Source organism: Esox lucius, chromosome 10 (assembly GCF_011004845.1).
Source record: "Esox lucius isolate fEsoLuc1 chromosome 10, fEsoLuc1.pri, whole genome shotgun sequence".
NCBI lineage: Eukaryota > Metazoa > Chordata > Actinopteri > Esociformes > Esocidae > Esox > Esox lucius.
Genome location: NC_047578.1, coordinates 376,583 through 394,723, shown reverse-complemented (window position 1 = coordinate 394,723; position 18,141 = coordinate 376,583). Strand labels below are relative to the sequence as shown.

General features: G+C 39.7%; 1 protein-coding gene across 4 annotated transcripts in view; it reads left to right on the top strand.

Annotated features, from left to right (window-relative positions):
• Positions 1 to 18,141, top strand: part of grhl2b (grainyhead-like transcription factor 2b) — a 31,496-nt gene that overhangs the window by 580 nt on the left and 12,775 nt on the right. For all 4 annotated transcript variants that reach the window (XM_029122715.2, XM_029122714.2, XM_029122716.2 and 1 more), the window contains exons 2-8: positions 2,574 to 2,760; positions 3,267 to 3,334; positions 3,848 to 4,205; positions 5,271 to 5,329; positions 5,419 to 5,575; positions 6,576 to 6,687; positions 9,288 to 9,382. In XM_029122715.2, coding sequence (XP_028978548.1) covers positions 2,574 to 2,760; positions 3,267 to 3,334; positions 3,848 to 4,205; positions 5,271 to 5,329; positions 5,419 to 5,575; positions 6,576 to 6,687; positions 9,288 to 9,382 — 1,036 coding nt within the window. The remainder of the gene's footprint in view (positions 1 to 2,573; positions 2,761 to 3,266; positions 3,335 to 3,847; positions 4,206 to 5,270; positions 5,330 to 5,418; positions 5,576 to 6,575; positions 6,688 to 9,287; positions 9,383 to 18,141) is intronic.

Genomic DNA, 18,141 nt, shown 5'->3' with positions numbered 1-18,141 from the left:
AAAGATAAAGACTTATAGGCCTAACTAAGCTATGTAATTACCATTTATGAATAAAATCTACGGGTTCGATTTATCATCCTATTCGTATTTTTTTGTTTTGGTGTAGTATTTCCAATTTGATTTGAATAAAATGTTTCGACATATTTATGACAACGTTCTACTGACTATGTAGTCTAATATGTGGTATTGCGTGTCGGTTTGATGGAATGTAGACACTATTCACACCACTGAAACATTTCAAAGTGTAGGGTACTTGGTATTTCTTTGTTTCTTTGAGAAAATAATTTCAATAAAATGCAGATTCTCAATTTTTCCGTACATTAAAATAGTATTTATGAGTTTTATGGAATTATCATAATGATTAGTAGCCTAAACTCTACGTTAAACAAATGTAACCAGACCACAAAATGTAGACATACGCGGATGCCGTATCTTAGGTGTACTGGAGGCCTACGCAGAATATGCAAATACTTTGCTATCACATCAACCCCAGAAATGTTATGGTATTTCACTGCATAGGTATTACTTCTGCCCGCAGCCGATAGCACCTAACAACAGGTGCAAGCAACAGCAGCCCATATTTTGACATAGAGGGTTACAAATGTCCTGGAGCACTAAAGTACCACAAACATCAGCTGCCTATGGCTTGTACTGTTTAAAGGCCTAGTACAATCCATTTTCCTGCTGTGTTTTATATGGTATTTACGTTAAAGTAATAAAGTGGGGGACAGGACAGGCGAGGAAGGACAGTGACCAGAAAGGCATTGGTAATCAACAGTGTGAACCCTCAGGGTTTCTCCTGGCTGGCCTCAACCCGAGTGCCATGGTTTCTGGAGGGGAGAAGAAGGGGTATGGGGCATTGTTTGGCAGACGTATCTTTTATAGGTAAATAAATAGGGAGAAACAGGGAGATTTGCTCATTTAGCTTTGCATACAAACGGTTGTTTTTTGAGAGGCAACCAAAGTAGGAAGTTAGTGATCCCTGGAGCTATTTTTCTGTTGTGTAGGCCTCTGACCTGCAGATTAGAATATGAATTTGGTTAGAGAACAGTGATGGTGGTTGCTCTGTCTGATTAACTGTCTTCCACGTCTGTGTTTTAAGTGTTGTGGTAGCTCTACGATGCTCCACTCTTAATCACAGACAATTTCACAGCTAAGCCTGTCAGTTGGTCGACATGTTTATATTTTCCTTTTGACTTCCAGAGTTCAAAGGGTTGCAATGACAGCACAGAGGCGTTTTAAATGTGTCTGTGATCTCGACTTAAGGTCTCTCTGCGTGACTGAGGAAACAAGGCTAACCTGAAGTCACAGATGCCCATGTAAATACCCCCCAGCTCCGCCCACTGTTGTGTCAGTTGAAAGAGGCTTTGATCCTTTAAGAGATGGACTGACTCACCACTCAGTACACAGTTAACTTGTTGTGCTTATCAACACACTGACTCAACAGTTTACATTTCAGGTTTTCAATTACTTCAGATAAAATAAAGTATTATTTGAAAATTAATAATAAATATGCATATCCTTGAAAATATAACTTTAGGTAATGAGGTATGTCCTGGTCCAGACAGAGCTGTAGGCTACTAATGCAGCTAGAACATTTAGACACTTATAGTTCTGTAGATTACTAATGTAGCTACAACATTTAGACACTTATAGTTCTGTAGATTACTAATGTAGCTACAACATTTAGACACTTATAGACCTGTTGGGAACTAATGTAGCTACAACATTTAGACACTTATAGTTCTGTAGATTACTAATGTAGCTACAACATTTAGACACTTATAGTTCTGTAGATTACTAATGTAGCTACAACATTTAGACACTTATAGACCTGTTGGGAACTAATGTAGCTAGAACATTTAGACACTTATAGACCTGTAGATTACTAATGAAGCTACAACATTTAGACACTTATAGACCTGTTGGCAACTAATGTAGCTTGGCTTTTTTGGGGTGATGGAAATGATGCGCTGTTGGTTTATTCAGAGAATTCTTTCACAAAAGAATAACAAAAAAAAAGAATGGTCATTACACCAGCACAGTATCCTTCCTCCTACAGCACTTTCAGAACGAGAAGAAGCAAATGCCGCATTATACAGTATGTGGGTGTGTGTGTTTGTGTGTTGTGTCTGTCTAGTTTCTCTGTGTCTAATGTGTTTGTGTAGTGTGTGGGTGTGTGTGTTTGTGTGTTGTGTCTGTCTAGTTTCTCTGTGTCTAATGTGTTTATGTAGCGTGTGTCTGTTGTGTTTGTGTAGTTTCTCTGTGTCTAATGTGTGGATGTAGCGTGTGTCTGTTGTGTTTGTGTAGTTTCTCTGTGTCTAATGTGTGGATGTAGCATGTGTCTGTTGTGTTTGTGTAGTTTCTCTGTGTCTAATGTGTGGATGTAGCGTGTGTCTGTTGTGTTTGTGTAGTTTCTCTGTGTCTAATGTGTGGATGTAGCGTGTGTCTGTTGTGTTTGTGTAGTTTCTCTGTGTCTAATGTGTGGGTGTAGTGTGTTTCTAATGCGTGGGTGTAGTTTTAAATGTGTGTGTATGCTTTCAGTGTGTTTAATAAGTGTGATTGTGTGGCAGTAAGCGGCTTGTTGTGGTGGTCCCCAATGAGACATCATTCCATGGGAGACGCCTGTACACCAGTGAGGACGAGGCATGGCGGTCCTACCTGGAGAACCCGTTGACCGCTGCCACCAAGGCCATGATGAGCATCAACGGAGACGAGGACAGCGCCGCCGCCCTGGGCCTGCTCTATGATTACTATAAGGTCAGGGGTTAGGTTCCAAAAAAGTTTGGGAACCCCTGTACTAAAGGCTCTTTAACTGCTACTACAGGCTCTTTAACTGCTACTAAAGGATTTTCTACTGCTACTACAGGCTCTTTAACTGCTACTGCAGGCTCTATAACTGCTACTAAAGGGTTTTTAACTGCTACTGCAGGCTCTATAACTGCTACTAAAGGGTTTTTAACTGCTACTACAGGCTTTTTAACTGCTACTACAGGCTCTTTAACTGCTACTACAGGCTTTTTAACTGCTACTACAGACATTTTAAATGCTACTACAGGCTTCTTAACTGCTACTACAGGCTCTTTAACTGCCCCTTCAGGGCCTTTAACTGCTACTACAGAGGAAATAGTTATGAGATGTATTAAAATGAAATAAGTATATATTTTATATAAATGCTGAAAATGCTTTTACCCTGCAAACGTATATATAAAGCCCTTGTTGGGTAATGTAATTTGTGTTGACACACTCTGTTCTTTTATGTTCAGGTTCCTAAAGAAAAGAGATTGTTGCCTGTTGCCAAAGTAGTGGACATTTCAGAAGACCAGGAAAAGAGGTTTGGATTTCATAGTCCAAATGTAATATCTATGGGAAAACATTACTTTTTTAACTTTTCATCCTTATTTGTATGGTTAGATTTTATTAAGATTGTCAAGGTTACCATATTTAGTTGATCTGTATAAATATAATTCACAGTATCAACAAACTATCACTAAACAAAGTGAAGGTTTAGAAGTGTTAGAGAAAGGGTTTGGAGTTAGGGATATGATGATGTTTAAGGCTAGGGTTAGGGTTAGATTTACAAGGTAGTCAGTTCAAAGGGTATTGGTAGTTAAAGAATCTAGAGGTTGACTGTCCAAATAAAGTGTTTCTGTCATTTTTAGTGGGATTCACAGTCATATTTTTCTATACCCCAGGGGAAAACTTTCAGATTGAATGCAGTGAACTTCCAAAGCATTTAGAGAATTTACACGTTTGGAGTTCAACACTGTAATAGGTTTACACCTCTAATACATCACGCTTAACGGGTTTCAACTTTTAACTTAATGAGATCTTCTCTGTGTAACAGGAGCACTAACAACACCTCTGTAGAGACAGTGGACAACCGTGTCCAGGTGCTGAAGTCTGTCCCTGTGAACCTGTCCCTCAACACCGACCACCTGGACAAGAGGGAGCAGTACGGGGCGGGGGCGGGGCCAGGGGCAGGGCCTTGCACTGCTACTGTGGTGAAGGCAGAAGTCTACTCCCCAGCTTTCATGAGCCAGGGGGTACACTACCGGGTGGAGGACGAAGAGCATGGGTCAAGGGTCGTGTATGAACAGATGGGCTCCTATGACGTGTCAACAACGGTCAGTCATGTAGGATATGTAAAGGACGACCAGCAGAGCACACCTGACGACAGCCCATACGATGAGGAGAGCGATGCGGTCAGAATTAATCTAAGATACGATACCATCTTCCAAACTAGTCACAACAACATTATTACAACAACGTCATTACAACAACATCATCACAACATTATCACAACAACATCATCACATCAACTTCATTACAACAACATCATCATGACAACATCATCTTCCAAACTAGTGTCAACAACATTATCACAACAACATCATCACATCAATGTCATTACAACAACATCATCACGACAACATCTTCCAAACTAGTCACAACAACATTATTACAACAACATAATAACAACATTATCAAAACAACATCATTACATCAACGCCATCACATCAACATCATCAACGCCATCACATCAACATCATCACCACACCATCTTCCAAATTAGTCACAACAACATCAATACAACAACATCATCACAACATTATCACGTCAATGTCATTATCACAACATTATCACGTCAACGTCATTATCACAACATTATCACATCAACGTCATTACAACAACATCATCATGACAACATCTTCCAAACTAGTTACAACAACATTATTAAAACAACATCATTACAACATCATCATAACATTATCACAACAACATCAACACATCAACGTTATCACATCAACATCATCACGACACCATCTTCCAAACTAGTCACAACAACGTCATTACAACATCTTCACAACATTATCACAACAACATTATCTCATCAACATCATTACAACAACATCATCACGACAACATCATCTTCCAAACTAGTCACAACATTATTACAACAACGTCATTACAACAACATCATCACATCAACGTCATTACAACAACATCATTACAACACCATCAAATCTAGTTACAACAACATCATTACAACACCATTGTCAAAACTATTTTCAACAACATAATTACAACAACATTACAACCAAAGATCTTGATTTCAGTATGCTGTGATAGTGGAAAGTCAAACTGTCAGTAAACTAACCATCTAGATGTCTAAAAATCAACTTCCTCTGGCTAAATATAAATTTGAAATGTACTGTATAAAGTTCCTCTTTCCCAGACTGATGAATGTACATGTTTTCCCCCAACAGAAATACGACACGCCCACATCTATAGCACAGGATGAGTTTATCTTCGACCAACAAGTAGTGTAAGTTCCTGACCCACTCAAACCCAATCCCTCTCTGTAATTTGGCTGAGGTGATATCTCCATACTAACCACATATTGTCATGAAACAGTGACACATTTCAGTACACGCTGGAAGCAACCAGGTCGCTGCGGGTCAAGCAGGGGGAGGGTCCCATGACGTACCTAAACAAGGGACAGTTCTACGCTGTCACGCTCAGTGAGCTGGGAGCCAACAAACGCCTGAGACACCCAATCAGCAAAGTCAGGGTGAGTTGATGTCCTCATGTACAGTGACATGATGTTTATATATACTACACTGTATTCTCCTCCAGTGTCATGATGTTTATACATACTACATTGTATCCTCCTCCAGTGTCATGATGTTTACATATAATACATTGTATCCTCCTCCAGTGTCATGATGTTTATATATACCACATTGTATCCTCCTCCAGTGTCATGATGTTTATATATACTACATTTTATCCGCCTCCAGTGTCATGATGTTTATATATACTACACTGTATCCTCCTCCAGTGTCATGATGTTTATACCACATTGTATCCTCCTCCAGTGTCATGATGTTTACATATACTACACTGTATCCTCCTCCAGTGTCATGATGTTTATATATACTACACTGTATCCTCCTCCAGTGTCATGATTTTTATATATACTACATTGTATCCTCCTCCAGTGTCATGATGTTTATATATACCACATTGTATCCTCCTCCAGTGTCATGATGTTTATATATACTACATTTTATCCGCCTCCAGTGTCATGATGTTTATATATACTACACTGTATCCTCCTCCAGTGTCATGATGTTTATATATACTACACTGTATCCTCCTCCAGTGTCATGATGTTTATATATACTACACTGTATCCTCCTCCAGTGTCATGATGTTTATATATACTACACTGTATCCTCCTCCAGTGTCATGATGTTTATATATACTACACTGTATCCTCCTCCAGTGTCATGATGTTTATACATACTACATTGTATCCTCCTCCAGTGTCATGATGTTTATATATACTACATTTTATCCGCCTCCAGTGTCATGATGTTTATATATACTACACTGTATCCTCCTCCAGTGTCATGATGTTTATATATACTACATTTTATCCGCCTCCAGTGTCATGATGTTTATATATACTACACTGTATCCTCCTCCAGTGTCATGATGTTTATATATACTACATTGTATCCTCCTCCAGTGTCATGATGTTTATACTACATTGTATCCTCCTCCAGAGTGTAATCATGGTGGTCTTCAGTGAAGACAAGAACAGAGATGAACAACTGAAGTACTGGAAGTACTGGCACTCCCGTCAGCACACTGCCAAGCAGAGGGTATTAGATATCGGTAAGAACCACTAACATTAAGTTAACTAATGAACTAAACAACGAAGTAAACATATTAATTAACCTGAGTATTCTGAGAGATCGTAGGACTCAGAATCCATTTTTGTAGGTAGGTTATAGTTCTGTAACTAGTGCTGTCAGGATGGTATGTACCTAATTACTGTAGTCATTCACCTCTGGCACCTAGCGTCCTGTCACAAGTCAGCAGTCGCCTGCCCCAGGACATAAACCTGAATGGTTCTTCTTCATATGCTTCCAACTCCTTTGACCCCTCCTCATTTTCATCCTCCCTTACTCCTTCTCCATCACAATTCCTCCTCATCTTCCTCCTCTTTTCTATCCTTCCTCACCTCCTCCTTCTCCATTGATTCATTGAGATGTATTGATTTTGTTTGGTTATTTGTCTTTTGTGAGGCCAGCGTAGACACTCAGATAAATCTCATCACGTTTCCTGGTGGATTGCGGAAAATGTATATATAAAGAGATAATGAATTGTGCCTCTTATTCATTGGTCCATTGCTAAAACAATACATCTTCAATGTGTCACGGGTTATTCAGAAATATCTAATTGCTGTCTGACAATATCAGTTGTTGAATGTGAGTGTGAAAGACTTCTCATGCGATGTTGAAGTGGCGAGCTGTGACCTGCAGAGAGGCTGAATAGCGCAGCAGTGCTGTGGTGATATGGGAGAGTTGGGTGGATGGGAGAAATGTACATCTTGTTGGGACAGAGACAGGAATGCCTCATCTAGCCAGTCAGTACTCCTGTTGTGGGACAGAGAGAGGAATGCCTCATCTAGACAGTCAGTACTCCTGTTGTGGGACAGAGAGAGCCATGGCCAATGGGTGAATCACAGAGAGTTGGGATGTAGGTTTTGCCGTGGTTGGTGGGAAGGGTTTGGGGGTAGGGTGTTGGGGCAGTGGTTTAGGCTACCCTGACCCTCAGGGGTGACCCTGGAAGATATGCAATGGAAAGGGCGTGGGCATCTTGATGAGGTGACCCCTGGTCAGATGAAACACAGTAAGTAGCAGTCTGAGTGGTAGCAGCAAGTAGTGAAACCCGACACGACCAGGTCAGGCTGGGATTTGAATAGCAGTTGGATCACAATGCATCCCTGGGTCTGTCTAAAGGCCTGGAAGCCTGGGGCTGTGTGACAGGATTTGAATGGATCTATTTAACAGGAAAAAAAACAGGCTGACTTTGTGGCTGGTTGACTGACTGGCTGGCTGACTGGGTGTGAAATACAGCAGCTGAATCAGGACAGGGAGTGAATGAGTCTGGACAGGGAGTGAAAAAGTCAGGACAGAGAGTGAATGAGCCAGGACAGGGAGTGAAATAGTCAGGACAGGGAGTGAATGAGTCAGGACAGGGAGTGAAGGAGTCAGGATGGGGAGTGAATGAGTCAGGACAGGGAGTGAATGAGTCAGGACGGGGAGTGAATGAGTCAGGATTGGGAGTGAATGAGTCAGGACAGAGAGTGAATGAGTCAGGACAGAGAGTGAATGAGTCAGGACGGGGAGTGAATGAGTCAGGACGGGGAGGGGATGATTTAGGATGGGGAGTGAATATGTCAGGACAGGGAGTGAATGAGTCAGGACAGGGAGTAAATGAGTCAGGACGGGGAGGGAATGATTTAGGATGGGGAGTGAATGAGTCAGGACAGGGAGTGAATGAGTCAGGACAGGGAGTAAATGAGTCAGGACGGGGAGTGAATGATTTAGGATGGGGAGTGAATGAGTCAGGACAGGGAGTGAATGAGTCAGGACAGGGAGTAAATGAGTCAGGACGGGGAGTGAATGATTTAGGATGGGGAGTGAATGAGTCAGGACAGGCAGCAAGGGAGTCAGGCTTTGACTTATTTTACCCCAGCACAGGGGCTTGACAGTGATCTCTTCTTTACTGCGTAAAACATATAGCTGTTACACTTTCATTTTATAAGCTGCATTTAATTTTCCTAAAACATTTGGAATCTCCAAATTAAATAAAGCACCCCATCAAATCCTCTTTTTATACTGTTGGTGACACTTTGCTACTGTACATGGTCGGTCTGTTTCAGATGTATTTGATTATTTTAATTATTTTATTTCTGCATATTATGATGCACAGAAACTGCTAGATTTGTGTGTATATAGAGGAGAAATAAAGCTTCTCAAACTCACTTTGATGTGTGAGGAGTTGCTGTGGTATTTACCCAGAGGTTGACTGGTAGTTTAATTAGAGCCTCCTCCGGTCCTATTTCCCTGTGCTTACTGTGAATGCAGAGAGTTTGTTTACCTAGCCAGATAGTAGATAGCCCAAGTGTGCTGTTATATAACATTGGCTGGCTTATCAGCCTGAACAATGGCTACCTGGTTTAGCCGATAGCAACTTCACTTTACTGATTCACCTTTTTACAGTGGTTTCAGATAGGGTTGTGGTGTATATGATGGTTTATATGTGATAGCCACTCCTGGTTATGCTGACAAAAAGCAAACTTATAGAGACAGTATTTTTCATTATGTGTGTTGTACATTTTGGAATTCAATGGGAATCTCCTCCTGCCCTACTCCTCCCTTCCTCCTCTCCTCTTCCTCTTCTCCTCTTCCTCTACCCTTCTCCAGCGGACTATAAAGAGAGTTTCAACACCATTGGTAATATTGAGGAGATTGCCTACAACGCGGTGTCCTTCACCTGGGATGTGAACGAAGAGGCCAAGGTAAAAACATCTCTCAATGGCACTCTATTCCACATATAGTTCACTACTGTAGACCAGCACACTTTATACAAACTCTATTCCACATATAGTTCACTACTGTAGACCAGCACACTTTATACAAACTCTATTCCTCATATAGTTCACTACTGTAGACCAGCACACTTTATACAAACTCTATTCCTCATATAGTTCACTACTGTAGACCAGCACACTTTATACAAACTCTATTCCTCATATAGTTCACTACTGTAGACTAGCACACTTTATACAAACTCTATTCCTCATATAGTTCACTACTATAGATCAGCACACATTATACAAACTCTATTCCTCATATAGTTCACTACTGTAGACCAGCACACTTTATACAAACTCTATTCCTCATATAGTTCACTACTGTAGACTAGCACACTTTATACAAACTCTATTCCTCATATAGTTCACTACTATAGATCAGCACACATTATACAAACTCTATTCCTCATATAGTTCACTACTGTAGACCAGCACACTTTATACAAACTCTATTCCTCATATAGTTCACTACTGTAGACCAGCACACTTTATACAAACTCTATTCCTCATATAGTTCACTACTGTAGACCAGCACACTTTATACAAACTCTATTCCTCATATAGTTCACTACTGTAGACCAGCACACTTTATACAAACTCTATTCCTCATATAGTTCACTACTGTAGACCAGCACACTTTATACAAACTCTATTCCTCATATAGTTCACTACTGTAGACCAGCACACTTTATACAAACTCTATTCCTCATATAGTTCACTACTGTAGACCAGCACACTTTATACAAACTCTATTCCTCATATAGTTCACTACTATAGATCAGCACACATTATACAAACTCTATTCCTCATATAGTTCACTACTGTAGACCAGCACACTTTATACAAACTCTATTCCTCATATAGTTCACTACTGTAGACCAGCACACTTTATACAAACTCTATTCCTCATATAGTTCACTACTGTAGACCAGCACACTTTATACAAACTCTATTCCTCATATAGTTCACTACTATAGACCAGCACACTTTATACAAACTCTATTCCTCATATAGTTCACTACTATAGACCAGCACACTTTATACAAACTATATTCCTCATATAGTTCACTACTATAGATCAGCACACATTATACAAACTCTATTCCTCATATAGTTCACTACTGTAGACCAGCACACTTTATACAAACTCTATTCCTCATATAGTTCACTACTATAGATCAGCACACATTATACAAACTCTATTCCTCATATAGTTCACTACTGTAGACCAGCACACTTTATACAAACTCTATTCCTCATATAGTTCACTACTATAGACCAGCACACTTTATACAAACTCTATTCCTCATATAGTTCACTACTATAGACCAGCACACTTTATACAAACTATATTCCTCATATAGTTCACTACTATAGATCAGCACACATTATACAAACTCTATTCCTCATATAGTTCACTACTGTAGACCAGCACACTTTATACAAACTCTATTGCTCATATAGTTCACTACTGTAGATCAGCACACATTATACAAACTCTATTCCTCATATAGTTCACTACTGTAGACTAGCAAACTTTATACAAACTCTATTCCTCATATAGTTCACTACTGTAGATCAGCACACATTATACAAACTCTATTCCTCATATAGTTCACTACTGTAGACCAGCACACTTTATACAAACTCTATTCCTCATATAGTTCACTACTGTAGACCAGCACACTTTATACAAACTCTATTCCTCATATAGTTCACTACTGTAGACCAGCACACTTTATACAAACTCTATTCCTCATATAGTTCACTACTGTAGACTAGCAAACTTTATACAAACTCTATTCCTCATATAGTTCACTACTGTAGACTAGCACACTTTATACAAACTCTATTCCTCATATAGTTCACTACTGTAGACTAGCAAACTTTATACAAACTCTATTCCACTTATGGTTTACTACTGTAGATCAGCACACTTTATACAAACTCTGTTCCTCATATAGTTCACTACTGTAGACTAGCAAACTTTATACAAACTATATTCCTCATATAGTTCACTACTGTAGACTAGCAAACTTTATACAAACTCTATTCCTCATATAGTTCACTACTGTAGACTAGCAAACTTTATACAAACTCTATTCCTCATATAGTTCACTACTATAGATCAGCACACATTATACAAACTCTATTCCTCATATAGTTCACTACTATAGATCAGCACACATTATACAAACTCTATTCCTCATATAGTTCACTACTATAGATCAGCACACATTATACAAACTCTATTCCTCATATAGTTCACTACTGTAGACTAGCAAACCTTATACAAACTCTATTCCTCATATAGTTCACTACTGTAGACTAGCAAACTTTATACAAACTCTATTCCTCATATAGTTCACTACTGTAGACTAGCAAACTTTATACAAACTCTATTCCTCATATAGTTCACTACTGTAGACTAGCAAACTTTATACAAACTCTATTCCTCATATAGTTCACTACTGTAGACTAGCAAACTTTATACAAACTCTATTCCACTTATGGTTTACTACTGTAGATCAGCACACTTTATACAAACTCTATTCCTCATATAGTTCACTACTGTAGACTAGCAAACTTTATACAAACTCTATTCCTCATATAGTTCACTACTGTAGACTAGCAAACTTTATACAAACTCTATTCCACTTATGGTTTACTACTGTAGACTAGAAAACTTTATACAAACTATATTCCACTTATGGTTTACTACTGTAGACTAGAAAACTTTATACAAACTATATTCCTCATATAGTTCACTACTGTAGACTAGCAAACTTTATACAAACTCTATTCCACTTATGGTTTACTACTGTAGACTAGAAAACTTTATACAAACTATATTCCTCATATAGTTCACTACTATAGATCAGCACACATTATACAAACTCTATTCCTCATATAGTTCACTACTGTAGACTAGCAAACTTTATACAAACTCTATTCCACTTATGGTTTACTACTGTAGACTAGAAAACTTTATACAAACTATATTCCTCATATAGTTCACTACTATAGATCAGCACACATTATACAAACTCTATTCCTCATATAGTTCACTACTGTAGACTAGCAAACTTTATACAAACTCTATTCCACTTATGGTTTACTACTGTAGACTAGAAAACTTTATACAAACTCTATTCCACTTATGGTTTACTACTGTAGACTAGAAAACTTTATACAAACTATATTCCTCATATAGTTCACTACTATAGATCAGCACACATTATACAAACTCTATTCCTCATATAGTTCACTACTGTAGACTAGCAAAGTTTATACAAACTCTATTCCTCTTATGGTTTACTACTGTAGACTAGCAAACTTTATATAAACTATATTCCTCTTATGGTTTACTACTGTAGACTAGAAAATGTTATACAAACTATATTCCTCATATAGTTCACTACTGTAGACCAGCACACTTTATACAAACTCTATTCCTTGTATAGTTCACTACTGTAGACCAGCACACTTTATACAAACTCTATTCCTCATATAGTTCACTACTGTAGATCAGCACACTTTATACAAACTCTATTCCTCATTTAGTTCACTACTGTAGACCAGCACACTTTATACACACAATGTTCCCTATATTTTACACTTGTTTTGAATCCCTATTCCCCAACTGTAGTACACTACTGTTGACACCTTATTCCCTATATAGAGTGCACTACATCTGGACAAAGCCATAGTCTTCTCCCAGGAATTGACTTGTTAAAACATTTGATTATGACGTATGTGTTTAGTACACACAGATTAAAGACACACTCAGTAACATCTCCATCTATTGCATTGTGTAATATTGTTCTAATAGGCGAGTGTTTGTTCAGCTCAGATCCAGACAGGGTAACCTATCTACCTGTCATTGTGTGAGCCAGAGTGCTAATAGAGAAGCAGGATTATTTGGATACCAGAGCTGTGCACTTCTGCCTGTCTGTCTATTCCAGAGTTAGAATCTGTATTGTATTCCAGGGTTAGGGTTAGAGTCTGTATTGTATTCCAGGGTTAGGGTTAGAGTCTGTATTGTATGCTATTTCGGTGTCAGTGAGTGTCCAACCTTCTCTGAGATGGATGACTGTTCAAAGCAAAGCATTTGTAACTTTTTTAGAGTTCGCATTTATCTTGGTGGCACTGAGATTTCAAATTATTTGAGTGTCTGTATGATCTGAAGGAAATATATTCCTCTAATGTGGTCATACATTTAGCTTGAGAAGACATGCAGCTCAAAGTGTAGCTCCATTTCCACCTTTTATTTTGGCTGTGTGCTATGTTCATTTCCCTGCAAAAGAGGGCTTTGTTTTAGAAAGGTTGACAGTGGTTTTCTTTCGACGGTTGTAAAACTGAATAGTTCTTTTCTGGATTTTGATCATTAATGGTTGTAGTTCTAATTCGGCTCTGCATGTATTTTTTCTGGTTTGCTTCATAGACAGGTGTCAGTTTTGCTAAATTCCACATGCAGAGTCTTAATTGGGACATTAGACCTCACAACAATGAAGGTTAACAGGTTTTATGAATGACTGGAATATTGTAAGTCAGATCCTGATTGGGAACCGGATCTATTGTTGTCTTGTCTCTTCATCCATGTTTCAGTTCTCTTTTGTTGATGGTTAAGACGGGTGTTGTCATTGTTTGATATAAGGCAACAATGCTGAAAATGTGTGCTGCATTTAATACTGGAAGTGGCTCTGTATAAGTGTCTGCTGAATTACTTTTTTGGGTCTAATTTATTCTCTCTCTGCATCTTTGTGTCCACTCTTACATGTCGTCTGTCATATTGGTCTGGCCGCCCCCTGCGTTAGTAACCCACTGGAAGACTTGTGTTATCATTAAGCTGGGGACATCATTAGGCTGGGGACATCATTAAGCTGGGGACATCATTAGGCTGGGGACATCATTAAGCTGGGGACATCATTAGGCTGGGGACATCATTAAGCTGGGGACATTATTAGGCTGGGGACATCATTAAGCTGGGGACATCATTAGGCTGGGGACATTATTAGGCTGGGGACATCATTAGGCTGGGGACATCATTAAGCTGGGGACATCATTAGGCTGGGGACATTATTAGGCTGGGGACATTATTAGGCTGGGGACATCAATAGGCTGGGGACATCATTAGGCTGGGGACATCATTAGGCTTGGGACATCATTAAGCTGGGGACATCATTAGGCTGGGGACATTATTAGGCTGGGACATCATTAGGCTGGGGACATCATTAAGCTGGGGACATCATTAGACTGGGGACATCATTAGACTGGGGACATCATTAGGCTGGGGACATTGACTGTCCCAAAGGAAACCACCGCCTGATGGGTGCTCTCATCTGGGAATTGTAGCATATTGAGGTTGAAAAAGTCCACTTCATAGGCTATAGACTCATAGACCTGTATACCTTGGTCGTAGTACTTTAGCCTTCAGCCTCTCATTTAAAATGTTATAGTTCCTTGTCCCCAGTCTCTTTCCTTTTCTCTCCATCTCTGCTGTCTGTCTCTTTTTCTCTCCATCTCTGCTGTCTGTCTCTTTTTCGCTCCATTGCTCTTCTGTCTGTTTCTTTATCTCTCCATCTTTCTCTTGTCTGTCTCTTTGTCTCTCCATCTCTCCCCTGTCTGTCTGTCTCAATTTTTTGCTACACCTCTCTCTTGTCTGTCTCTTTTTCTGTTCATCTTTCTCCTGACTGTCTGTTTCTTTGTCTCTACATCTCTAGTTAGGTATTAGGTGCACTCTACCTCAACCACTCCTCTTGAGTCGTATTTCCTGATAACTATCTTCCCATAATGCTCAGTGACTCCAGGAAGTTCCAGTCTATTTCTGTGTGAGGTAGGGGAGCTAGTTAGTGTTTGAGCTTTCTAAATAATACCCTATTTCCTATGTAGTATGCTACATTTTGAACGAAGTCCTATGGCTGCAGTTTAGAAGTAGTCCAAAAAATACTGTATAACCTCTTTTATAGGAGCCATTAAAGCCCCTTTGATCTGTGAAGCAGAACCTCTGGCTCCTGGGGTTTATTTTGGTTCCAGTCCTGCACAGAGAGAGGAAATACATAGCTCTAGATTGAATGGGTTCCAGCAGTGGTTTCATTGAATACATCCCTTGACTTGCATCATATGTTATCAACCTTAACAACCTAATGTACCGTTTATTCTTATTTTAATTCATACATAACCAATTTATGATACATCACCAAATAGTGATACAAAACCAATTTATGTAGCAGGTCTACGTGTGTTTTTATGGGGCAGGTCTACATGTGTTCTTATGGAGAAAGTCTACATGTATTCTTATGGAGCAAGTCTACATGTATTCTTATGGGGCAGGACTACATGTGTTCTTATGTAGCAGGTCTACGTGTGTTCTTATGGAGCAGGTCTACATGTGTTCTTGTGGAGCAGGTCTACATGTGTTCTTATGGAGCAGGTCTACTTGTGTTCTTATGGGGCATGTCTACGTGTGTTCTTATGGAGCAGGTCTACATGTGTTCTTATATGGCAGGTCTACATGTGTTCTTATGGGGCAGGTCTACATGTGTTCTTATGGGGCAGGTCCACATGTGTTCTTATGGAGCAGGTCTACATGTGTTCTTGTGGAGCAGGTCTACTTGGCTGATTTTAAGAGAGTTGGTTAATGAACAGCCAGCTGTTTTCTCTGACCCAGGACATATTGTTTATACTATAAAAGGATATGTTTTCTCAGAAGTAATATAATTAATCAATGTGTCAGCAATATAGAATGTATTTGCCATGGAAGTAAAATAAAAAGGCCAACGCTGGTATGATATTCACACTAGCAAATTCACAACATATTTAGCATGTTGAAACATGACAGTTCAGGAAGAAGTGGTGAGAGAATGAATTAAGGATTGTTTAAAAACAAAACGGAAGAACATTGGAGTTCAGCGTATTTTTACTTTTGACCCTGTAACAGCTGGACTGCTGAAGGGGTGGTTGTCACACACATTCCTGATCAATGAAGACATGTCTTACTAACGTAGGCTGACAAACCTGTATAAGACCCCACATTCATTCATTAAACCGTGGGAGCTGACACTTATGTAATACCGCATAGTAATGTCAATGTAATGTTTTAAAATGGTTCCTATTTTTTGGTTTGAGAATTAATGTGTTGTTTTGTTTGTAAAATCTCCCAAATAAAATATACAGTATCTCACAAAAGTGAGTACACCCCTCACATTTTTGCTAATATTTGAGTATATCTTTTCATGCCACTGAAGAAATTACATTTTGCTACAATGTAAAGTAGTGAGTGTACAGCTTGTATATCAGTGTAAATTTGCAGTCCCCTCAAAATAACACAACACACAGCCATTAATGTCTAATCCACTGGCAACAAAAGTGAGTACACCCCTAAGTGAAAATGTCCAAATTGGGCCCAATTAGCCATTTTCCCTCCCCGGTGTCATGTGACTTGTTAGTGTTACAAGGTCTCAGGTGTGAATGGGGACCAGGTGTGTTAAATTTGGTGTTATCGCTCTCACACTCCCTCATATTGGTCACTGGAAGTTCAACATGGCACCTCATGGCAAAGAACTCTCTGAGGATCTGCAAAAAATTATTGTTGCTCTCCATAAAGATGGCCTTGGCTATAAGAAGATTGCTGAGACCCTGAAACTTAGCTGCAGCATTGTGGCCAAGACCAATCAGCGGTTGAACAGGATAGGTTCCACTCAGAACAGGCCTCGCCATGGTTGACCATAGAAGTTGTCTTTGGGAAATAGACTAATGAGTGCTGCCAGCATTGATGCAGAGGTTGAAGGGGTGGGGGGTCAGCCTGAGTTCATACGCCGCACACTGCATCAAATTGGTCTGCATGGCTGTTGTCCCAGAAGGAAGGCTCTTCTAAAGATGATGCACAAGAAAGGCCTCCAACAGTTTGCTGAAGACAAGCAGACTAAGGACATGGATTACTGGAACCATGTCCTGTGGTCTGATGAGACCAAGATCAACTTATTTGGTTCAGATAGTGTCAAGTGTGTGGCGACAACCAGGTGAGGAGTACAAAGAGACGTCTTGCCTACAGTCAAGCATGGTGGTGGGAGTGTCATGGTCTGGGGCTGCATGAGTATTGCCGACACTGGTGAGCTGCAGTTCATAGAGGGAACAATGAATGCCAACATGTACTGTGACGTACTGAAGCAGAGCATGATCCCCTTCCTTCGGAGACTGGGGCAGTATTCCAACATGATAACGACCCCAAACACACCTCCAAGATGACCACTGCCTTGCTAAAGAAGCTGAGGGTAAAGGTGATGGACTGGCCAAGCATGTCTCCAGACCTAAACCCTATTGAGCATCTGTGGGGCATCCTCAAATGGAAAGTGGAGGAGTGCAAGGTCTGTAACATCCACCAGCTCTGTGATGTCGTCATGGAGAAGTGGAAGAGGATTCCAGTGGCAACCTGTGAAGCTCTGGTGAACTCCATGCCCAAGAGGGTTAAGGCAGTGCTGGAAAATAATGGTGGCCACACAACATATTGACACTTTGGGCCCAATTTGGACATTTTCATTTAGGGGTGTACTCACTGTTGTTGCCAACGATTTAGACATTAATGGCTGTGTGTTGAGTTATTTTGAGGGGACAGCAAATTTACACTGTTATACAAGCTGTACACACTACTTTACATTGTAGCAAAGTGTCATTTCTTTTGTGAG